The sequence below is a fragment of the Zeus faber genome (genome assembly GCF_960531495.2).
Source record: "Zeus faber genome assembly, chromosome: 5".
In the NCBI taxonomy this organism is placed as follows: domain Eukaryota; kingdom Metazoa; phylum Chordata; class Actinopteri; order Zeiformes; family Zeidae; genus Zeus; species Zeus faber.
In genome coordinates this window covers 3,788,599-3,813,541 of record NC_137192.1, presented here as the reverse complement: position 1 = coordinate 3,813,541, position 24,943 = coordinate 3,788,599, and the positions used below count along the sequence as shown (strand labels likewise).

Below are 24,943 nucleotides of genomic sequence, written 5' to 3'. Positions count from 1 at the left end.
AAAACAGAAGATAGCAATCAGTTTTGTCCCCAAGCTGCGTAACTCAGGATGGAGCACTTTTTGAGTCAGCAGGGATTATTTATTAAACAATTCAGAGCGTTGGTTTCGTTCACTTGGTCCATGTTGGTCCCAGAAAAAGTTAACATTGACACTTGAATATTTACTGAACAAATAAATACGTTTGAATTGAATCGGTTGTGGTTTGTTTTCCAGCTTAGTTTATGTCAGTCAAATCATCTCTTACAGTAGCTTCCTGCTGATTGGAAACGGTCAATTGCATTCAATTAATTAAATTAACATTAAAAAAATTAATTAATCAACCAATCAATTACTAAAATAATTAATAAAAATTAATCAAATCAACCATTAATTGATTGATACATTTATTAATTGATGCTGATTTAATTAACAGCATCGGAAGTTACGCAAAACCACCCTCTCTCTTGAATATGGCTTTTCTGTTTTGGGGCGATTCTCTTTACACCTGATTTCATCGTATTGATATCAATGGTATTCTTCACACAAAAAAACATGTGGCGTTTGGTTACCGCCGGGTCTCTATGCATTTGGAACCCAACCACTGACTCCAGAGGAGTTTTTTTATTGCTTGTCCCCGCAGATGAAAGTGATTGTCCCGTTCAGTAGGTCGTCCACGTTGACCGCCACCACCTCCGAGGATGAGCCCCCTCCTTCCCCGTCTCCCAGGGAGACAAACACCTGCTGGGGCCCGGCCAGCTGTGATTGATCCAGAGAAATGCCGACGGCTGGGGTTACCTGGGGACACAGCGAGGCAGTTAAAAAGTGGTGACTTTTATTATCATCTGCTTTTGTCATCTAGGGAATAACGGACAAAAACAATTGTGTCCATACTGCTTCAGGCATTGGATACCAGCAATGAGGTTAAAAGGGTTTCAATATCAAAAGACTTAAAAAAATGAAAATGTGATACAAAAAGCCATATCATATGCATCACATTAAAGAAGGACTTAATTCCACTTCATTTGACACATCTTAGATGTCGGCAATAGAGAAAAAAAAAAAGATAATGTTAAAGTGTATTATAGCTTTATGTTCTAATAGAGTGGTACAGGGATGATATATTTGTAGGCCAACCCTGAAGTTAGCATCAAATTACACCACGATCGCATGACTTCAACGACACCACCACTTAGCTTCCAACTTCTAATTAGATATCAAGCCGCTACGCTATATGGAAAAATAGAGATATCATTTACAAAAACAGATCTCTATTTTTCAAAGGATGGTTCAATAATAACATTGCTTGGGTAAGTCAGTTACTCAACAGTAATGGTGTTTTATTTAGTTATCAGGAATTTCTTCAAAATTATCAGATACCTGTAACTCAAACAATTTGACATTGCTATCCCATCTGGTGTGTGTATTATTTAAGGGTTGTTGTTGCTTCTGTTCTTGATGTTCCCTATACTGATGTAGCTGACTTACCAATTGGAAAAGTGTGCTTTGACTCATCTGGTCGTAAGATCCCTGCTCCTTTTCAATGTAATATTGTTTCTGTTTCTCCTGGAGTTGCTTTTTAGAATAGTCATGTAAACAATTTATGCTGGAAAAAAGTTTGGGCTCTCCCGCAAAAATTATTTTTGGTCAATAAGGTGCAAGAAGTTTCATTTAAAATCATTCATCGGTGCTACCGGGAAAGGTCTTTCTTTGTTAAATTCAAAAATGATATTGATTTAAGCTGTGCCTTCTGTGATTCCCATACTGAGACGGTTGGAAGTGAATGGATACCATAATCTGTGGCAAGATATTTATAGATTTATCTTGGATAATATAATATATATTATTATTATTATCTGTAACTTTGAGCTTCTACTGGAAATTTTTTTCTTTTTTTTTAGGATCAACACAATATATGAAAAAGAGTATTTTCTTGCCAAGTTTTACATTCACAAATTTAATTTGATAAAGTAAAACCTCACTTTCATGTTTTCAAGAAAGAAAAGGAGCTATATATTAAGGCAATAACTTTGACAAAAAAGCTTTTAAAACTGTGAGACTGCTCCCAATTGAATGTTTCCACTTAAGTAACCCTTTTAAAGTAACTTTTATCTTGACCCCTGCCATGTTTTATTTTTATTTTTTATTTATTTAACCCTTTTTTTACGGTTCATTTGTTTGTCCTTTATTTACCTATTTGTATCTTTACTTATGTATCTGTTTAAATCAAACTGTAATTTATTATTATTTAATTACTTGCATCATTGTATTGTTAAAAGTTAAAATTTAGATTTTGCACGCTTACCTCCTCTACAAAGGCCTGGAAAGTTTGAGTTACAATAGTTTGCAAAAATGTGAGTATAAACACCACTAGCGGCTGTAAAGTTGGACTAGTGAGTTGATGACTTTCCGTGTTCGGTGTGATGACGTTTAATGTCCCTGACAACCTCTGTGGTCTAATTTCCGGGTATTAGGACTCATTCCTGCAGCACTAAAATAGTGGTGTAAGTCTATAAGTATTTGACCCGATCGATACTCAACAAAATTGGGGTGCCCCCGTTATCCATCCTGAAGGCCGACCTTTACCTCGTTGGAGGTCGACGCCTGTGCCCCCTCCCCTCCATCTTTGTTGTCGTCTCCTCCACCCTGCTCTGCCAGCGCTCCCGTGTGGCAGGACAGGAAGTGCTCCTGGAGCTGCAGCTGGGTGGGGCAGACTAGCGGGCAGAGGGAGCAGCCGAAGGCTGGGCAGTCGGATGCAAAGTGCTGGCTGCCAGCATGCTCCAGCATCTCTTCCTGTCCCGCAAAGATGGCGGGGCAGTGGGGGCAGCGCACCGCCAGAGCCGCTGACTCTGAAAAGATGGAGGGATTGACATTTTGGCATTAAGTGGATGAATTTATCGGTGGGGAAAATAAATCACATTGTATGCAATGTTTCATTACAAATACTAACATAACTTTCGAAAAAGTGTTTTTCATATTTGCATTTAAAAGCTACAGGTTTTTGCTGCCTACCACTAGAGGGAGCACTTCTTGTAACAATCAAAACAAACCAAGACTCTTGTCAAGTTTCTTGCACGATTTCAATGTTGACACTAGTTTCAGTCCTTTCCTTGTTGGACAATCTTTGATAAAACCAAAAAGAGCTTTCTGTCGTACGTTTGACAAAACAGTCCACTATCTCACAAGTTAATTTGAGTGCTGCAACTTGGTGCCACCCCTTGTGGTCACTTGCGCAAGCGCTCTGTGTCGATTGTGCACATTTTTATACTTTACTACACCATGTCTGTCAAAATCTCAATGGCAGTGATCTCCTACAGCCGCATTGCACTGGTGAATACAAAAAAATTCCCTGAAAGATCAACTTTAGGACATTTTATTCATTGATCCAGAGAGGCTAGTGGAGATTTCTGCGCCACGCTCAACAAGGAAAATAACAACAACAACGCAGTCCCTGTACCTTACCGTCCTCTGCCCAGCATCCTTCTTGCCAATGTTCAGTCCCTGGAGAACAAGATGGATGACCTTCGAGCGAGGACTAAATTCCAACGGGATACGAGGAACTGTTGTGTCCCCTGCCTGACTGAGACAAGGCTGAATCCGCTGGTGTCGGACCAGGCCATACATCCAGCCGAGTCCTTCTCTGTGTTCCACGCCCACAGATAGGGGGAGTCAGGGAAATCCAAGGGTGGAGGCGCTGCATCGTGACTAACAGTAGCTCATGTAACCCCAATAAAATCAAGACTCTCTCCTGCTCCTGCTCACCGAACCTGGAACAGATGACCACCTCATGTTGTCCATTCTTCCTCCCGCGGGAATTCAGCACGGCCATCTTCGGACCAATCAAAGGCCGTGCTTCAGGACCCTCTGAGTGACGACCGGGACATGTTCCAATCAAGTACCAGTGATGTCAGCAGGTTTACAGAAGTACTAGCTACGTTAGCGGAAAGCATTGTACCCACAGTAAAAGTTTGGATATTCCCAAACCAGAAACTGTGGGTCAATAAATCCATCCGTGGCACTCTGATTGCTCACACAGCCGCTTACAAAGGAGTATCCGGATATATTGACAATTACAAAGCGGTGTCCTAAACTGTGCAGGGCGGTGAAGGATGCTAAACGGATATTCAGAGACACAGTGGACTGCAGACTATTACTAACTACAAGAGCAACTCCTCCCCAGCCTCGAGTGTGGACGCCTCCAGCCAACGAACTGAAATCCTTTTATGCGCAGTTTGAGGCTGGCAACAACACCGCTAGCTTGCCGGCTAATTTGAGTTACACCGCTAGGGATAAGCGCACACTCTCAAGTGTCTGAGCATGATGTCAGGAGGGCTCTGGTGCGTGTGAACAACAGGAAAGCTGCAGGGCCAGATGGCATTTCTGGGCGAGTAATGAAGACCTATGCTAGCCAGCTAGCCCCGGTGCTCACTACGATATTCAACGCCTCCATGGCCGAGTCGGTGGTCCCTTTCTGCTTCAGGAGGTCCACCGTCATCCCTGTGCCAAAGAACACCTCTCCAGCCTGCTTTGAATGACTACCGTCTGGTGGCCCTCACCTCGGTGGTCATGAAGCGCTTTGAGAGGCTGATTAAGGATTACATCTGCGCCTCCCTCCCCAGCACCATTGACCCGCTGCAGTTCGCGTACCGGCCGAACAAATCCACAGTCGACACGGTCTCCCAGGTACTGCACACCACGCTCATGGACCTGGATGGTCGGAAGTGGGGCTATGTGAGATTGCTGTTCATCGACTACAGCTCAGGTTTCAATACCATAGCCCCCACCAGACTGGCTGTGTGCCTGGATCCTGGACTTTCTCACAACCAGGCCCCAGGTGGTTAGGGTGGGGGGGGCACACGTCAAGCACCCTCACCCTGAACCCAGGATCCCCCCAGGGCTGCGTCCTCAGCCCCCTTCTGCACTCCCTGTACACATGACTATGTGGCCAGGTCCAGCTCCAACACCATCAAGTTTGCTGACGACATCGTCATTGTGTGCCTGATCACTGACAGCGTCGAGAAGGCCTACCGTGAGGTGGTGGCTGACCTGTCACTCTGGTGCCTGGACAACGGCCTGCTCTTGAACGTCAGCAAAACAAAATCAATTCATCCTCAACTCTTTTTACTCTGGAGCGGTGGAGAGCATCCTGACAGGCAACATCACTGCCTGGTTTGGGAACTGTACTGCTCAGGACAGGTGGGCCCTGCAGAGGGTGGTGCGTTCAGCCGAACGTACCACTGCAACTACCCTCCCGTCCCTGCAGGACTTATACATCAGGAGGTGTAGTAGCAGAGCTCACAGGATCATGACGGATCCTCACCACCCCAACAACGGACTGTTCCAGCTGCTGTGGTCGGGCAAGAGCTGCAGTCACACAGCAAGAACAGAGAGAGAGTTTCTTCCCGCAAGCCATAAGGACTTTGAACGCTGAACTCACCCTCACTGAGACACACACATAGGCCCCCCTTCATTACTGTGTAGTATGTTGCATACTGTACTGCATACTGTATCACTGTACTGGCTCATAGCATACTGTGCTGTACTGCTGTTCTGTACGGTGTTACTGTATTGCTGTGCCATACTTTATTTACATGCCACTTTACTGCACATATCTGTGTATATATATAATAGTCTATTCCTCTTATTTCTATTTTGTATCCCCACTCAGTATATTAACTTTTACTCTTATTTTATTCTATTTACTAACTGCATTAAGTTTTAGGAATCAGTTCAATTAGTAAGTAATTAGTTAGCTATTGTGTCAATTTAGTACTTATTGTGCATAATCTCAGGGTGCATTGCAATGACATTTCATTATATATATGTATGCTCATATGTACAGTATATGTGTGTGATAAATAAACATCTTGAATCTTGAACACTTTAAAGGAATAGATCAGATCTTTGGAAGTTCATCCCTTTTTTCTACTCACCCCTCATGTAGTATGTAGGTCATTGTCCAGCCTTTTCTCCATACTCGGCTTGGCATGCACGGCTCCATACAGAGTAATAGGAGTTGAAAGTAAGTAATGGGGGACATATTCACAACCTGCATTCAGTGCAAAAACTCGGCAGAGCTTAGGTAGAGTTTAGGCAAAGCTAACAGGATGTCACAGTAGTCTGACTTTGCAAATTTGAGGAGTTATTTCAATAAAATGCAATTTTGAGAATACTGCTGCATTGAGAGAAGTGTCACCAAATAAATGTGTCCCCTATTACTTGCACTGAACTCCTGACAGGAGTGTGGAACCATGTGTCCAGTTTGAAGAAAAGGCTGGACCGCTGCGAGAATGACACCTACCTACATACGTCTGACATGAGGGGTGAGCACAAAACTGGGATGAACATAAAAGAAACTGAACTTCCTTTAAGGACGCAGTGTGAGCCATCCAGCTGGGACACCATCCTCCTCACCACTGTGCTCTGCCACCTGGTGGCTGCTCAGGCTGCAGGTGTTGGGGAAGAACTTGAAGCAGATGTCACACTGGACAAGGGTCTTGAGGGATATTCTGGTCTGGCTGGCGTAGACCTCCGGGTGGGTGGTCCGGTTGTGGTACCACAGACCCGACAGTTGCTGCGGATAGAGACGGGCGGAAAAAGTAGGGCAGGAAATGTTAACTTCGCAAAAGGTGCATTCCATTGGAAGTCAGAAATCTGTAATTGCGAGTCAGCGGCCTCAGCTTCCGTGCCATGTGTTCCCATCGCCTCAGCTCGGGAAAACATGAATTCCCATTGTAAAATTTGTAACCCTGGCCTTTGTACTCTCCAAGTAGGAAGTGGATTTTTTCCAAGTACTGACTTCAATGGAAGCAGTATCAGACCGCTTTATGCTGGGTGACGGGTACATTTGTTGTTTGATGTTTTTTTCTGCAGCATAGCATCCGCAGGAATTGAAGATGGCCTCATATTTTGGTGTCAATTGTTCAAGATGACAAGATATGCTGTACAATTTCTCACCAACAGAGGTCTGGGATATTAGGTCTGGAACTTTAATTTGAAAATCTGATATACCGTCATACTGCTATCATTATAACATATAAAAGGGTATTATGCTCTTATTATCGTATTGTTTATCATACACCGCGTTCCAAGGTATTATGCAAATGATATTTTTCTCTGATTTTCCAAAATAGTTGATGCAAATGACAGTCAGTATAATTTTCAAGTCATCAACCATTAGGGTATAATTTGAACGTTATTGAACAAACCTCCCAATGATAACAGTATTTCTTTCAAAAATAAAAAACTCATAATGCACTGTTTCAAATTATTATGCACAACAGAGTTTCAAAACATTTTATAGGTTGTAAAGAACTGCTAATGGTTATTTGTTGAATTTGCAGCATTAGGTCATATTTACTGAAATCAAAAGCTATTTCAATCAAAAACATCTTAACAGGTCAAGTTACATGTTAACATAGGACCCCCTCTTTGATATCACCTTCACAATTCTTGCATCCATTAAACTTGTGAGTTTTTGGAGAGTTTCTGCTTGAATTTCTTTGCAGGATGTCAGAATAGCCTCCCAGAGCTGCTGTTTTGATGCAAACTGCCTCCCACCCTCATAGATCTTTTGCTTGAGGATGCTCCAAAGGTTCTCAATAGGGTTGAGGTCAGGGGAGGATGGGGGCCACACCATGAGTTTCTCTCCTTTTAGGCCCATAGCAGCCGGTGACACAGAGGTATTCTTTGCAGCATGAGATGGTGCATTGTCATGCATGAGGATGATTTTGCTACGGAAGGCACGGTTCTTCTTTTTGTACCATGGAAGAAAGTACTCAGTCAGAAACTCTATATACTTTGCCGAGGTCATTTTCACACCTTCAGGGACCCTAAAGGGGCCGACCAGCTCTCTCCCCATGATTCCAGCCCAAAACATGACTCCGCCACCTCCTTGCTGATGTCGCAGCCTTGTTGGGACATGGTGGCCATCCACCAACCATGCGCTACTCCATCCATCCATCTGGATCATCCAGGGTTGCACGGCACTCATCAGTAAACAAGACTGTTTGAAAATTAGTCTTCATGTATTTATGGGTCCACTGCAACCGTTTCTGCTTGTGAGCATTGGTTAAGGGGGGCCCAATAGTATGTTTATGCACAACGGCAAGCCTCTGGAGGATCCTACACCTTGAGGTTCACGGGACTCCAGAGGCACCAGCAGCTTCAAATACCTGTTTGCTGCTTTGTAATGGCATTTTAGCAGCTGCTCTCTTAATCCGATGAATTTGTCTGGCAGAAACCTTCGTCATTATGCCTTTATCTGCACGAACCTGTATGTGCTCTGAATCAGCCACAAATCTCTTCACAGTACGATGATCACGCCTAAGTTTTCGTGAAATATCTAATGCTTTTCGGCAGCAGAGAGATCCTTTTTCTTTCCCATATTGCTTGAAACCTGTGGCCTGCTTAATTATGTTGAACGTCCTTCTTATGTAGTTTTCCTTTAATTGGGCTCACCTGGCAAACTAATTATCACTGGTGTCTGATATTGATTTCAGTGATCCAAAGAGCCCTGAGACACAATACCATCCATGAGTTTAATTGAGAAACAAAAAATTAAATGTTTGACACTTAAATCCAATTTGCATAATAATTTGGAACGCGGTGCAGTAAATAGCCCAGCCTCAAGAGTCACTATTACCAACAGTACAAACCTGTTGACTGGAAACCCTTCACACACACACACTGACCTGGTAGGACTTGTGACAGAGGTCACAGCTGTAGGGCTTGAGACCGGTGTGTGTGCCTTTGTGCTTGTCCAGCAGGGCGGCGCTGGTAAAAACCTTGTGGCAGATTGCACACCTGTGGAAGTCCTTCGGGTGGCACTCCTGGATGTGCTGCTGGTGCTCCTCCAAGGAGCGGAAGCTCAGCCGACATTTCTGGCAGTCGTGGGGCTCCAGGATGTCTGATTGAGGGCAGGAAGGATATCGATGCGTTGTTTCAACAATAATTCACACAAATAAACTCAAGTTAGAAGTCTGGACTTTTTTTCTGCACGCAAACTATTGGAGTCATCATTCGGACCAACCAACAAACAGGAAAATACTTTTGTACGTCTCTTATCTTTATAGCGCTGGTATCCTAATGAGAAACAACTGTTTTTAATGGTTGATTTCTGGTATTCTTGTATTAATTTCATTAGCAATTGTAAGGTAATTTTTTTCATTAGCTATTGTTAATTATTTAGCTTAGTTTTTAGGTTTATTGTATATTACCAATTTATTTTAAGTTTATTGTTGGGTACATTTTTCTGGTTAACTGTTAGTGTATTGTTCACCTTTTAGGTTTATTGCACTTGTGACAAATGTAACTATGTTCTAGTTAGTTTTTAGGTTTTATGTATAATGTCAAATTTTTCTCTATTATTTTTTAGGTCATTTATATGTTTTTCTTGTTACCTTTTAGGTTTATATTTATTGTTTATCATTATATTTATTGTATATTGCCATATTGTTATTGTGTAGTTTCCCTGTCATCTAGATAACATTGACAGATACTGTATACATTTGCCATATTCTCATTGTGCTCGCTTTAACCCAGGCGAGTTTGGAGTTGAGGGAGGGTCTTACTGTGGAAGGTCTGGAGGTGGACTGTGAGACCGCTGGCCTGGCTGTAGCCCTTGCCACATTCCCTGCACACGTAGGGGCGGTCCCCCGTGTGTGTGCGCACATGACGGGTCAGCTCGATGGACTGGGCGAAGAGGGCCTCGCAATACTGGCAAGAGTACATCTTGCCTTAAATGCACACACGCACACACACACACACACACGCGCGCACAATCACGATTGGTTGGCTACAAAATGGACTATTCTTTGGTGTGCCTGTGTGTGTTCACTGTACCCTCTGAGTGCTTCTTCTTGGTGTGGTATGCCAGTGCCGCAGCCACACTGAAGGTCATGTCGCAGTGTTTACAGTGGTAGGGTTTCTCTCCTGTGTGCAAGCGTATGTGGTTCTTCAGCGACGAGTTGGCCCCGAACTTGGCACCGCACTGCTCACACGAGTATGGCTTCTCATCAAAGTGTTCCGTCCGTTTGTGGTAGATCATGCCTAGGTCAGTGACAGTCAATCAAAACAAAAATTTAACAAAATTTATTAAAAAGGGAGTGAATAGTGTAATATACAGACGATCTTATGGATTTCCACCATAAAGGGGACATATTACACTAGTTTTCAAGAAGTTAATATAGTTCTCTGAGGTCCCTAAAACATGTCTTTGCAGTTTGCAGTTTTGCTTAAAATATCACTCAGATAATGCATTCTAGCCATTCTAAATGCCTCAAAACCCCTCCTGTTCTTGACGTTTTGTTTCTGTGTGTGTCGCTTTAAATGAAAATAAGCTGCTGCTCCCCACACCCACTCCGGTACTGTTTTCCCCAGTTCTGTGAGCCTGTTGTATGAAGCACATCAACTTTTACTTTCACTTCACACCTTATCAGTCCACCAAAATCTGTTTCTGAACAAATTTGAGGTGACAAATAAGAAATCCAGTTGCTGAATCTTCACTCATATTAGATCTACAAGGCCTAATTTGAAAGTTTCCTTGGCCGTGCTTTTTTTGTTTCATTCAATTGGGAAATGTCGGAAACAAAACATGTCTACAATAAAAGCACACTGTTTTTATTGGTTTTGTTTGGAGTAATGCACAGCAGATCACGCGCTGAAGCCTACAGTCAACCTCCCACATACCATATATATATATATTTTTAAGTTTTTTTAAGTTTTTTTTTTTTCCTCGTCTGCATTTTTGTCATGGACATAACTGTTAAATATACTGTTATGTATTCCTGCAAAATACGTCAGCAGCATACATTTTAAATCATAATCTTTTAAGAGGGGGCAAATAAGGTATTTCCAATTGATATATCAATATCAATTGGAAATATATACTATCAATATCAATACACATTAGTGTTTTCCATAATTTGATTTATTTGTGTCGGCCCGCCACAATATCAACATTGACCGCCACATATTGTAATTCAATTTTTTTATATTAAAAATGGCTAAAATCTTTCTTCATCGTAGAGCTGCGCACAGCGCATTGATTCACTCAGCCCGCCTGCCCCGCTTTCGCTCTCTCTCGCTCACAAACCAATTGACAATGGCCCTGTCTGAATAGCCCCTCCTCTCCATGCCCATTTTGAATCAAAACATGATCATGTGCAGGATGTTTTATGAAAAGCCCTGGATCTATTAATCCAGGCCGATCCAGATCTATTAATCTGTCATTCCAATCATGCATTCAAGCAAATATAATTAAGCGAAAATAACATGATATCGTTGATCAAAAACGGAAGTACGTTTTGGGTCCTCTGTGTGTCCTCTAGGGGATGGGAGGGATTGGGGCGCAATTTGCGTAATGGAGACATTGGAGATAGACAGTCGTTCCTCTAAATGATGCAAATGAAAACATTGTGTTTTTATTTTAGATTTATTTTATTTCACTAAATTTCTTCATTTAACAAAAAAAAAAAAAAAGCACCGCATGTAATAGGGACTCTCAGTCACTCTCTTACACCCCCCCACCAGTCAGCTACCACCACGAACAGAATCGAATACCCCTTTCCCACTGGGCCAAAAACCCAGTAATACTCGCCAACATCCGGCATTTGTCAATAGTGGGAAAGGTAACACACGGGTTTCAGTCCCGAGTCAAATAACCCTGCAATAGACAAGGGTTTTTAATCGGCTCCATCGGCTCTGATGGAAACAGGACACCTGGGTCAACCCATTAATTTTCGCCTTTTTTCCTTCACGATGCGACGCACGTTTAGGTTCCGGACGTTGGCGCATAAATAGACAGGCATATCCGTGTATCATTCCATCATTTCATGTCCGATTTAGAATCCAAAAACAAAAAAACAGAAGTTAATGACATTTTCCCACATGGGGGAACATGAAATGTTTTGAGTGTGGGGACTGTTCCAAGGGGACTACAGTGGAGAACCCCACACCCCCCACCAGGCTCCAAGCCACTCCAGCACCGCCCCAAGCGGTCTCCAAAACAGAGGAGCATCTCCACTCCCCGCTGCATAGTGCACTGGCGAGGCGCGGGAGCAGACATGAATACTCCATGCTGCTTCTATTGTAGTGTTGGGTCGCTCACAAACGATTAAATTCTTTTAAACAGCTCTTTTGTAGGAATGAAGTGAACCGAGTCTTGCTGGGTGATAAACCGTTTTTTCCCCCAATGGGACCTGGCAATGGGACAGGTGTCAATCGCCTATTTTAAGCGGGTTTACCTGCGCCTAAAAAAACGGGGTATACCTGCAAAATTTTGGTGTAAAACAGTAGGATTATGTGGGAAACTGCATGTCTTACACTATAATGAATCAAGGCCTTTAATTGCAAGGTTTATAATAATAAACACAACATTTAACTCCAAGTGCTTTACATTAAAATAAGGCCGTCAAATAGTAACAATAAAAGCGAAAAAAAACAAGCAAAATGCATTCAAAAACTAGAATAATAAAATAATTTAAGAATGGCATTTCTTAAAAACAGGGCAAGAATAAGCTAATAAAAGTAGATATATAAAATTGCATTAAAAAAATTATTTATGTTGTGTTCCTCCTATAAATCATTTAGACATAGAGATTGCCATGTTTCTCCCTCATTAATACTACTTGTTTCCATTACAAGAAGTAAAATACAAAAACAGAGAATCTTTGTTTGTTTTCACGGTCAACATCCAACACACTGTGGTGTACAAACACAGACAGTAAACAAAGAGATCTCGCAAAGTGATAACGTTTTTGTTTTTTTTTATTTACCTGAGGGGTGGGCGAAGGTCCTCCCACACAGGTCACAGGCCACCTTCTTTTTGATGCGCGCCGTCTCGGGGTGGACCTCTGCGCGGTGGCGCTGCAGGGCCCTTGGTGTGGGCAGCCGCTTAGGGCACAGCGGACACTGGTGCTTGAGCTCCTGGGACTTGGGGCAGCGCTTGGCATGGGCCCGCAGGCGGCACTTGAAGCTGAAGCCCTTCTTGCACCAGCGGCAGGAGTAGGGCTGCGAGGGTGAAGCGGGGGAGGCCGGACTACTATCAGGTTTGACCTTCATGTCCACCACACCATCTGCACAGCCCTTGTCCTCAGGCTCCTTGTCCTCGTTGGTGCTGTTGGCAGCCAGGCTGGGAGATAGAGGCTGCTGCGGTGAGGCTGCTCGGGGAGTAGGGGAGAATACATCAGCCTCTGACACGATGAAAGAATGAACTGAACTGGCGTAGCATTGTAAGGTGGCGGAAGATTAGGCCTTTCAAAAACTTCTAAACTGAAGTGGAGGTCTGATTTTATGATCTAGTGGAAGAAACACCAGCTAGCTGGACTAACATTTGTTGATTATGTTGTTTATCTTTTCCTTGACTTGCTGTTCACAATGTCAAATGCTTTGGGTTCTTTAACATTTAAAACAGTTTGCGAAGATATACCGTATATACAGACGTGTACAAATTTGTTGGTACCCTTACAGTTAATTGGCTCATTGAAACAATGCTTCATTCCTCCTGAAAAGTGATGAAATTAAAAGCAATTTTCTCATGTATACCTGCAAGCCTTTGGTATGTCATAGAGTAAAGCAAAGAAACTGTGAAAATAGATAAATTATTGCTAAAGAGATCAATTATATTCTAAAATGGCCAGGACAAATTTGTCGGTACCCTTCAACAAATTTGTTGGGACCCTTCCACGAAAATAGAAGAACCCACAATTTTCTCTGAAATAACTCACTAAAGTAATTGGCATCCATCATTGTTTATTCCATATTTAATAGAAATCAGACTTTGCGTTTGATTTTTGATTCAACAGAATATTTAACATAATAAAACAAATGAAAATGGCCTTGACAAAAATGATGGGACCCCTAATATTTTGTTGCACAACCTTTGGAGGCAATCACTGCAATCAAAAGATTATAAATAATTTGATTATAGTGATATTTCAAACTAACTGTTTTCTTTAATTGGTATCACATCTAGAGTGGAGAAGGTAGTCCCTCTGCTGTTTGGTATCATCATGTGCACCACACTGAACATGGACCAGAGAAAGCAAAGGAGAGAGTTGTCTGAGGAGATCAGAAAAAAATGATAGATAAGCATGTTAACGGTAAAGGCTATAAAACCATCACCAAGCAGCTTGATGTTCCTGTGACTACAGTTGCCAATATAATAAAGAAGTTTAAGGTCCATGGGACTGTAGCCAACCTCCCTGGACGCTGCCGCAAGAGGAAAATCGACCCCAGATTGAACAGAAGGATAGAGCATTTTAAAATGGTAGAAAAAGAGCCAAGGACAACTTCCAAAGAGGTACAAGCGGAACTCCAAGGTCAAGGTACATCAGTGTCTACTGTACCGTGTACTGCCCAGTGTGAAAGCGCTGAAGTGGCCTTCTATGAGCCCTGATCTGAACCCTATCGAACATCTATTGAAAGAGCTGAAACATGCAGTCTGGAGAAGGCCCCCTTCAAACCTGAGACAGCTGGAGGACTTTGCTCAGGAAGAGTAGGCCAAACTACCTGTTGACAGGTGCACAAGTCTCATTGAGAGCTACAGAAATGGCTTGATTGCAGTGATTGCCGCCAAAGGTTGTGCAACAAAATATTAGGTTAAGGGTCCGATAGTTTTTGTCAAGGCCATTTTCATTTGTTTTATTATGTTAAATATTCTGTTGAGTCAAACGCAAAGACTGATTTCTATTAAATATGGAATAAATGTATGACCGTATGTATATGTATGTGACAAATAATCACAATCAACTTGAACAATGATGGATGCCAGTTACTTTTGTGAGTTAAGTTATTTCAGAGAAAATTGCGGGTTCTTCTATATTCGCCAAAGGGTACCAACAAATTTGTCCTGGCCATTTTAGAATATAATTGATCTCTTTAGCAATAATTTATCTCTTTTCACAGTTTCTTTGCTTTACTCAATGACATACCAAAAGCTTGCAGGTATACATGAGAAAATTGCTGTTAATTTCATAAATTTTCAGGAGGAATGAAGCATTGTTTCAATGAGCTGTAAGGGTAGCAACAAAATTGTCCATGTCTGTATAAACTAGATAAATATAAATCTATATATCTATATAGATGTACAAAATAAATATGCGAGTATATAATACCTTTTAACTTTACATTATTGAACTTTAATTGAATTTAGCAATTAATAGAGGTTTGGGTTCATAGAGGGGGAGGCATGTTTACCAAAGTGGTTATAGATGGCTCACTTTAGCGTTCCATTGTTACATGTTGTTGATAGTTCTAAGATGAGTAATATTGGCTCACAAAACCCGGAACTTGCGTTCAAACCACATTGGCTCAGAAATACGGGCTTGGCTGCTCATGTACAATTAAAGCTACACACACAGAAAACAGCCTGTTTTAGAACACTATGGTATTAAAATGGCTAGAATGCATAATCTGAGCTGTATTTTCAGCAAAACAATTCAAAAACATATTTTGGGGACATCAGACTTTTGATGCTCTGTACTCTGAAAGAAGTATTCCAAGAATACATTGTTTTGGGGATCTCACATACACACACACACACAATACCGTTTGCTTCCTTTTGCTGCGTCCTCCTCTCCAGCTGCTTCAGGAGGGAGAGCAGTTGAGGCGAGCAGGAGGAAGAGGACTTCTCCCTGACGGCGCTGAGCAACGCCAGCATCCCCTTCCCGCTCAGGGCCCCCTCTCTCAGTCTGGCCCCCAACCTGTTAGCTGCCGTGCCTGCTCGGGCCCCCTCGCAGCACTGGCGCACCACCTGAGAGAGTTCCCGCAGGATGACGTGCGGCGCACACACACACACACACACACACACACACACACACACACACACACACACACACACACACACACACACACACACACACACACACACACACACACACACACACACACACACACACACACACACAGTGAGTAAATCAATGCCAAAGCAGCAGAAAAGTTGAAACCAGTCGCAAATCTATGTTTGCTAGATAATTGCGTTCTTTCCCGGGGCTAATAAAACATGTTTGATTAATTAATAATGGTCTTTGTCAAATTATTATTATTTTTGGACATATCGTCACATGCATATTTCTGTATTTACCCAAGTTCCCTCGAAACGTTAATCCATAAAACCAAAACATGGATTTTTTTTGGCGTGTTGTTTTATGTTGTGTAAAATTGTCTGGTGCTTTCTTGGCCAAGTCTCTCTTGTAAAAGATTCTAACCTGGTAAAGTAAAAGGTACAATTATTTATTTTCATGGGTTAGCTAACCTCAAGTATGTATAAGTCATCATACCAATGTAAGCATTACTTCAGTTAGGGAATATTACGTTTTAATTCAAATTTAAATGAAGAATGTGTCTCTCTACCTAAAAAAACTCAGTTAGCAATGACGCTAAGAGAGGAGAAAGAGATGGGGGGAAACAACACAAATTTCCGCCATTCTGGGCATCTAACATCTCAAGCCTTAGCCAATCATTTGGTCATTCTTTAGAGATGATGAAGTTAGCCCTTTGCTGAAACACAGACCATCAAAACAATAGTTGAAGAAAGGACAAATGGGCAGCCAAAGTGCTTTACCTCTCCCTCCTTTTCCCCCAAGGTGTCCAGCGCTGCCTGAGTTAGCAGCTCCGGCATGGAAGGGACCTCAACAAGAAGCTCCTTCAACCCAGAGGAACATTCCGGAAGAGCGCTATCAGAGCCGTGAGACACGCTGGCGTTGTTTTCCTCTATCTTACTCCTGTGAGCTGACTGGTCTTTATCAGGGAGGAAGGACTCTGTTTAAATTAAACACTGCATGAAAGCACCAAGACGATAAAGATTTAATCTCTATATGATACTGAATTTGTTATCTGAAATATTTTTGCAATGCATGTCAGATGTTACAATGAAACGTTGGCAGAACGTTGTGTATAAATGTCAATATATTGATACAAAATCGCATCACAAGCCATCTCACCAATATTGGATTGAATCAACATGGAATTTTATCGTGACCCTTTGTATCGAAAAATTAATTGTGAGCTGCTGCCCAATACCAAGCCACAATTGTCTATGTGCAGAAAAAAGATAACGTATTACGCATTGAATAACAACAGTTTTCCCATCACTCTTATTTATTGCCCTGTAAACTTGCCATGTTGTTTCTGACTTTTTCTGTATTATGACTGACTATAAGCACTCCTCTCTAAGAAAAAAGTGTAAAAAAAGAAAAAAAAATGATAGAACCTTGAACACAAATGGGGGCAGAAACTCACCGGGGGATCCCAGGACAGAAACAGGAATTGTTTTAGGGCTCGGTCCTTCCCCATTCCTCCTCTCCTCCGCTCTGGCTTCCGCAGCATTCACACTTTCGGTTCCAAATTCGGCTTCTTCTGTGCAGTTAACCCCCTGTGGACCAGACATGACAGTGGCCTTTCCCGGCCTCGTTCCACCCATCTCTTCGGTCTTGACCTGGAGCTGGGTCTGGGTCTGCGTCTGGGTCTGGGGTGGCATGGTGGGGGCCAGCTGGGGTGACGTCGGTTGGCCCAGAAGGCTGGCCAGGATGTTCTTGCAGCCGATGGCCACGTCGAACATCTGCAGGTTGTCGGCCGTGGTGATGATTTGACTGATGTTGTGCTTGCCTTGGGGTAGCCTACCGGTGTAGACGATGTCCAGCAGGCGTTCAAACTCCTGCGACGAGACCACCACCGTGTCGATGGAGATGGTGTCCGAGCCATCCAAGAGAGACCTTGTGCAGAAAGAATGAGGAAAGGCTAAAGGTGGAGATACACTTAGAAAGAAGCAAGAACAAAATACATTAGAACCACAAGTGAACATGTCCCAGAACACCGTTAGCAGGACACTCAATAAGAATTCTGCAGTGAAAGAAGCACAAACACTACAGTGAGAGGAGTTGGGAGTGGCTTTGCTTTACATAAAGATTAAAAATAGTGAAATCAAACTCACCCCGGTCACTATTTCCTCAAATAGTGACCGGGGCTTTTATTTACCTCAACTGTTGTCTGCGTGCTGTGTTCCTCAAAATAAATATTAAATTAAATGCACATATCTGTATATACATAGGCATATTCCTTCAACCTATTCCATTTTATTTCAATTTATTTTTTATTGTATTTTATTCTATATTTTTTTTATCTTATTCTATAAGTATTCCACTTACTGTATTACGTTTTAGGAGTCAGTTAGTCGGTCTATTAGAAAGGAATTTTCTACTTTTTATTTTATTTTATTTTTGTACTTTTTCCTAGGACTTATTGTGTGCTATCACCGGGTGCGTTGCATTACATTTCACTGCATATATGTATGGAAGTATGTTTATGTATGTAACAAATAAAAATCTTGAATCTTGAATCTTGAAATACATCTATAATAAACTTGCCTTGTTTTTTTGTTTGGCGACACAGGACGCACACTGGACTAGAGATCACTCTCTCCATTAAGTAATCCACTGTCCTGATCCAAGGCAGAACGTGTTTGGTTTAAAATGTTTGTATCATACAATTGCGCTGTGCGTACGAAAAACTCAAGGTTCAGCCTTGTTTTCCGGTTTTTATTTGAGGAAATATGGTATATATAAAACATGCTCTGAAAGTTGCGACTCTGGAAAAAAAAACAAGCTTGTTGACCTAGGAGGAGGTTGAATGACCCGGAAACGAAGGTTAAACTCTGTCCCCTGCCATGACAGTGGAATTTGGACCTATAGCGGCAGGGGGAGGTCTCAGAACGAGAGAAAGACAAAAGACAAAGCTTGTCTCTGTGGCTTGCGGAGAGAACACAGCAACAACCCAGATCACCACATAAATTTGTTCTTATCTTGTTCTGAGGACGTCTTTTTGGTCAAAAACTTCTACTTCTTTTTAAGTGTACCTCCACCTTAACGGTAAATATTTACCATACTACCAAATACTATATAATTTCATAATATACACACTGTAAGTGAAGTTGACCAAATTTCCAATATTATTGCCAATGATTTCCGTATCCAATGACAGGGACGACTGGTATAAATGAGGACAAAGGGCTAAGGCTCTCCATATATTTTGGAGAAAAAGATGAGAAAAGGAGCTGAGAATAAAATACCCTCGTAGAGAATATCTCCCCTATTATTTCATGTTGGAAACTGGCTTGAAATGGATTATTTTGAGCGATGGTGAATTCACGAAATACAACACCACCAAATGGCTATGATAAGGGTCTGAGGAATGGCTGTGGGTTGCTTTTCATCAGCCTTAAAACGCAGCCCAGTCATCAGTGTATTAGTCCATAACAGGGGTTGTGTGTTGCACACGCCCATTCAATTTGGCATACATTGGAGCATAACTCATACAGATATAGATCAGTGATTTTCAAAGTGGGGTCCGGGCACCCCCATTGCAAAAAAAATAATATATATATATATATATATATATATTTTTTTTTTTTTTTTTTTTTTTTTAAGATTTTTGTTTCCTTTGAAGGAGTACATTCTAAAATCTTTAGAAATATTATTTTTTTTCGCAATATATACACATAAAATGATCTTCTTTTAGACGAACAAATTCCGCACCCCGCTGCACCTCCTCTGTCCTCCTCGTACCTCTTGATTTGTGTTTGACATTTTGTGTGGCTACAATGTTACTTATTAATTTAATTGATGTTAATTGAATTGAATACATTGTTTTTATATTTTGTATTTTGAAATGGTACAATACAAATATTTCTAATACATTCCCGTTGAATTATTTTCTACATGTAGTTGTGTGAGAAATAGGCCTAATATCAAATTTTTGCATACATGAGGCTCAGTTTATTCTCTTCAATATAAGGGGTCCTTGGATGAAAAAAAGTTTGAGAACCCCTGATATAGATGCACCAGAATCAAGGACACACATACAAAAACACTGACGGGGAAAACTTTTGGAGTGTCTCTAAAGGTCACCTCCAGCCAAACATGGCAACCGGTGACAAAACGGTTGTAGTCACTCAGCTGCAGAACACCAATTTATTGTCAATTGCATTTTTCTTTGTCAAAAAAGACCCAATTTTGACCATTTAATGCTAAAACACTTGGGTTGTGCTACAACCTTGGTTTTACGAATGAAGGACATAAGTTCTTACTATGCCTTAAGCTGTCTCAAGCAGGACTGGTGAACAGACAGTGCAGCCAGGTTTCCCACGTGTTTTGCTGAGACAAGTGCCAGAAGCAGTGCTGACTTCAACGATAAAAATTTTAATCCCACCTCCTGGAGCGGTTTGAATGGGGGTTTCGTGAAAGCATTAACACCAAAACCAGGCTACCAGTTTCCATTGGTGGGGGGCAGGATGGATATTCTCCCCGCTGCCTGTGTCAGAAGGTCTGGCCAAAGCCAAACCCACAATGAGGAACCGCAGGTCAGCGAACCAAGTCTGTGTCGGCTACCAAGGTGCCACCAGAACCAATTCCACCCTGTCCTCCCTCACCTTGTCCAGCACCCCCTGAAACTCGGGAGGGGGGGGTGCATACAAACGAGCCTGAGGCCAGCGGTGAGCCATGGCATCGTGTCCCAATGGGAGGTTGTCGTTGGAGTACCATAGAGGACAAGCCGTGTCTCACGAAGCGAACAGATCTACCTCGGTTCGGCCGAATCGACGCAAGATCATGTCGAGGACCAGCAGATGAATGCGCCAATCCGACGCTTGCGGCCATCCCCTTGATAATAAGTCCACTCCCAGGTTCTGCCTGCCCTGAATGTGATATGTTGACAGGGAACAGAGGCGCGAATGGGCCCACAGCAAAAACCTTGATGCCACCTGACGCATGGCTAGGGACCACCTTGCCGATTGATATAAGCAATTGTCGCAGTGTTGTCGGAACGTATCAGGATGTGGTGTCCCCTCAACCGTGGTGTGAAGTGTAACAGGGCCAACCAGACTACCTCCAACTCCAACACATTGATTTGCCAGGGTCTCGTGGGCTCCATAGCGCTCGCTGACCATCCAGTCTTTGCAAACAGTGCCCCAGCCGTACAGGGAGGCACCTTTTTTTCTTTTTTTTTTATTACAACCCGCAGTGACCCAGCCGGATCCCTTTCATGAGGTTGCCGATGGTCAGCCAAAACCTCAGGCCATCTCTACACTCCTGTGTAATGGTCAATACACGGGAGAGGTCCTGGATAGACGCACCCGCTGTTTTATAAGCCAGCGTTTCAGGGTTCTCATCCTGAACAGACCCAGTGGGAAGGCAGCTGAGGCAGCCGCCATCAGGCCCAGCAGGACCATAACCCCACGTGCCCTTGTGCACGCATCAACGCATCTTTTTCCAATTCACCAGAAAACCCAGGCTGCGGAGATGGTCGAGCAGCTCCCCCGTGTGGGAGTGTGCTGTCTCCTTGGACCCCGCCATTATTAGGAGGTCATCCAGATATAACAGAACCTTAATTCCTTGGGTGCGCAGAGGGGAAACGGCTGCCTCCATACAAATAGTGAATATTTTGGGGGCCAGAGATAGAAGGAGAGAACACAATACTCGTACACTCTGTCCTAAAAGGCCAACCTCAGATAGTACTGTATTTCCTGTGTCTTTCCAATTGGTATGTGAAAGTAAGCATCTTTCAAAACCATTGATGTGAACCAGTCTCCCCGTCTGATCGATTTGAAAAGGTGACGGTGTGTAAACATTCAAAGGAGCTTTCTCAATGTTTTGTTTTTTTTAATTCTCGGATCCAGAATTGGTCTCAGAAGAGCCATCTATTTTTGGAATGAGGATGTATCTGCCGTAAAAGCCGCACGGCAGTTTCTCTCCCTGTCCACTACCGGGCAAATGGCGCCCTTCTCCAGCAAGGAATGAATCTCCCCTTCCAGGATGGAGGATGTCCAAGACACTTTGTCTGTGTGACTCCAGCGAACACTGGTGGACACAGGGCAAACTGCAGCGCATAGCCCTTTAAAATAGTCCTCTCTAGCCAAGGAGAAACTGCCCATGGGTGTCTTCATATGCTCACACAAGAGGAGAGGCATGCTCTGTATTCTGGTAGCGATGCCATCAGAGCGGATTCGCCCACAAATTGTACCTCTGGCCACATTCTCTGGGCAGGGTGGCTCATGCCTGTGTTCATGTGCCGGCCTCACCTGAGGCTTCGGGCTCGTATTTTAGTCTCAGGCCATGATGCTCATGTTTCTGAGTGGTCAGGGGGCCTCGATAAACACATTGGAAAAACACACTTGAGGGAGGGAGGGGAAATAAAGACTGTGTGTGTACTTTGTGTACATTAACCACATGGCTTTCGCTGGCACGAGAATAAGTACAGCGAATGTCTTCGTGCTAAAACTCGAGGTCAAGCCGGCAGTCCAGCATCCCGAATCCCCGCTTTAGCGGCTCAGGTCCTCCGCACCTTCCTGTCCCTCACTGCCTCACGTGCCCCTTTCTGCGGTGAGGGAGGGGCACAGGTGGGCAACTACTGATTCTTTCGGGGGGGGGGCATAGGCAGTTATCCCAACTCCGGCTCGGTGTCCAGAGCCGACCAAGGGCGATGCCTGGATAGGGGAGCCTGCCTTCTGAGGAGCGCCGCAAGACGACCTTACCTACTTGGTAAAATCCTCTAGCACCGGGAGGGGACGCAGGCAGGGAGCAGCGGGGTCGGGGGCTGCCCGCAGGGCTCCTCCTCTGCCTCGGAGCACCACTGGGCTGCGTGGAAGTCCTGCAACTCCTGGTGTGTGGCCAACTCCTCCTGATCACTTGGCACGGATGCTGAGGGGGATCCAGAGAGGCAGTGGAGCGTGGCCTTGAAACAAGGCCCGAGGATGGGAGAGCCAAATCCTCCTCTTCGCCCTTCCCCCAACACGCTCGTAGGGCCATCAGCAGTACGGGGACGACTGGGGAGGGAACTGAAGATGTAGATACTTTCAGCGGCAGACTCGAGCAGTTGACGCAAAAGAACAGGTCAGACAGCGCCACTTCCATGTGTGCATGAGCGAGGCAGCGGACACACAGCGGGTAAGTATCCCTGCGGGTCATATCACAGCTCGCACATGTCTTCAAGTCCGCAGCCGACATAATAATTCCTTAATCGAAAAGAGGGCTTGCTTCTAACAGCAGAGAGCTGAATAAGCAAAGAAGAAGTATGACAAGCGGTGACCCAGTATATATATTGGGGGGCGGGCCACATGATGGGTGCCCAAGTGGCCCAATCACAGCCTGTCAGGGCCAAGTTGAGACTTGGTTGGTTTAAAGGGGCTTTCAGCTTTTTTCAGTGGAACTGTATGGAGACAGCTTAAGCCATAGTAAGAACTCAAGTTCGAAATGAAGTAAAACCAGCTATTTGGGGGGGTCTACCTGAACAGCATACTGGAGGCTGCCAGGACCAACTTGTGCGCACGGTGGGAAACGTCGCCCACTAAAATGGTACAGTCACAGAAGTTGCCTTCCTTCCTCAGGGCCTGTAGCTGCTGCATTAACTGCTTGCTGTAATCAGGCAGCTCCATGCCGCTGCCAAAAGCTAGAAAGAGAGGGGAGACCAAACAATGGCGATGGTTAGCAGAGGTATCGGAGAGTTAAGTTGAATAACTTTTAAGACCTTTTTAACAAAATTAGAGGAAAACAAGTTGTCCTTGTTCAATATAGTATTGCAGGGTCTTCTTGAGTGCTATATATTTTGTACTGGGCAGGACAGGTAGGTTATGAACTAAATGGCTCTATGAAAGTTTCCTTTAGGGCAGATAGCAAGGTAAGTGGTAAATTACGGTAATAAATCCATTAATATTATTCCACAGAACCTCAGACAGGTAAGTACAAGGTTTTTCATCTAGAACGGGTAAGTATGGATGTTTTGGGTTCAACAGTGATGTTGACTGATGCTACTCAATTTGGATTATATATATATATATATATATATATATATATATATATAAAATCATAAATTGGACAAAGTTTATTCTGACATTAAAGACACATCATTGGTGATTTCAGGTGTATCTGAGCCCCTCCGAAAAAAAACCTTCTAAATGTATTTGTTTATAACGACAAAGAGCTGCCCTGTCATGTTATATTGTGCTCTGGTAGTGTCTAGTTAGCTCCTCTTTGTAGCTACACTACCCTAGGTAGAAAGTCCATGCTAGCTTTAGCATTCTTAGCTAATGATGATGTGGGGATGGGGGTTGGTTTAATCAGGCCACGCAACAGTCTGGGTGTGACAGGAAAAGAGCAGTTTAGGTGTGAACAAACACGAGAAATCTCCCCACATTCCGCCTCCTCTCCGTTTTACCTTGCGTGCTATTCAAATGGTCCGGCTCTTTATTTAAACTCCGTAGATGAACACTTCTGCTCGTCCAATAAAGCTTCGGCGTTTTGAAGATGGCGACGATAGGGAAAGAAAAAAAAGAAAAAGAAAAACGGAAGCTGGTGGGGACCAACAACGAGCAACTGCGCATGCCCGTACTGGCTACTGACAAAAGCGTCATGGAAACGTTTTATTAAGAGATGAAAATGAATTAAATGCAGGGTTATTGTTGTGGAGGTGGCTGTTTTTAAATAATTGTAATAACTGTGTTTTCATGGAATATTTCAAAACGAAATTTATTGATTTAATAATTTGGTACTCCATAGACTTGACCATTGGGACAACTGTTGAAATCTAATGTTTATATACACGGATCAACCACAACATTAAAACCACCTGCCTATCATTGTGTGGGTTGCCCTTGTGCCGTGTTCGTGCCCAGTTGTCTAGCCATCACAGTTTGCCCAGATCCTTACGCTTGCCCATTTTTCCTGCTTCCAACACATCAACTTATAGTACTGATTGCTTACCTGTTGCATATTTCACACCCCTTGAGGTGCCATTGTGCCAAGACGATTAATGTTACTCTCTTCACCTGTCAGTGGTTTTAATGTTGTAGCTGATCTGTGTATGTTCATACACTATATTTTGATCACTGTCTTTAAACTTTGCACCAGTCAACACTGGATATTTTTAAACATGCTTTATAAATAAATTGAAATATTCTAAATAGTTCAACAACTACTTC

General features: G+C 43.1%; 1 protein-coding gene across 2 annotated transcripts; it reads right to left on the bottom strand.

Moving 5' to 3' along the window:
• Positions 1-17: 17 nt before the first annotated feature.
• Positions 18-24,274, bottom strand: zbtb40 (zinc finger and BTB domain containing 40). Of its 2 annotated transcripts, none has more exons than XM_080000054.1 (12): positions 24,181-24,274; positions 23,253-23,415; positions 17,218-17,690; positions 16,541-16,737; positions 15,526-15,730; positions 12,753-13,136; positions 9,820-10,026; positions 9,549-9,713; positions 8,670-8,884; positions 6,391-6,550; positions 2,563-2,825; positions 18-774 (listed from the first exon to the last, which is right to left on the bottom strand). In XM_080000054.1, the coding sequence occupies exons 2-12, from the start codon at positions 23,399-23,401 to the stop codon at positions 601-603; spliced, it is 2,592 nt and encodes an 863-aa protein (XP_079856180.1). In that variant the 5' UTR covers positions 23,402-23,415; positions 24,181-24,274; the 3' UTR covers positions 18-600. The 2 variants fall into 2 exon arrangements, with proteins under 2 accessions (XP_079856180.1, XP_079856181.1); XM_080000055.1 differs by having other exon boundaries at positions 16,541-16,716.
• Between the last annotated feature and the right edge of the window lie 669 nt (positions 24,275-24,943).

Excerpts from the sequence above, each read along its gene's own strand:
- zbtb40 (XM_080000054.1), bottom strand. The coding sequence starts at position 23,401 with ATGGAGCTGCCTGATTACAGCAAGCAGTTAATGCAGCAGCTACAGGCC. Across the intron at positions 17,691-23,252 it reads GCCTCCAGTATGCTGTTCAG|GTCTCTCTTGGATGGCTCGG; the intron begins GTAGACCCCCCC and ends TTTCTGCACAAG. Across the intron at positions 8,885-9,548 it reads CCACCTCCAGACCTTCCACA|ACATCCTGGAGCCCCACGAC; the intron begins GTAAGACCCTCC and ends GCCCTCAATCAG.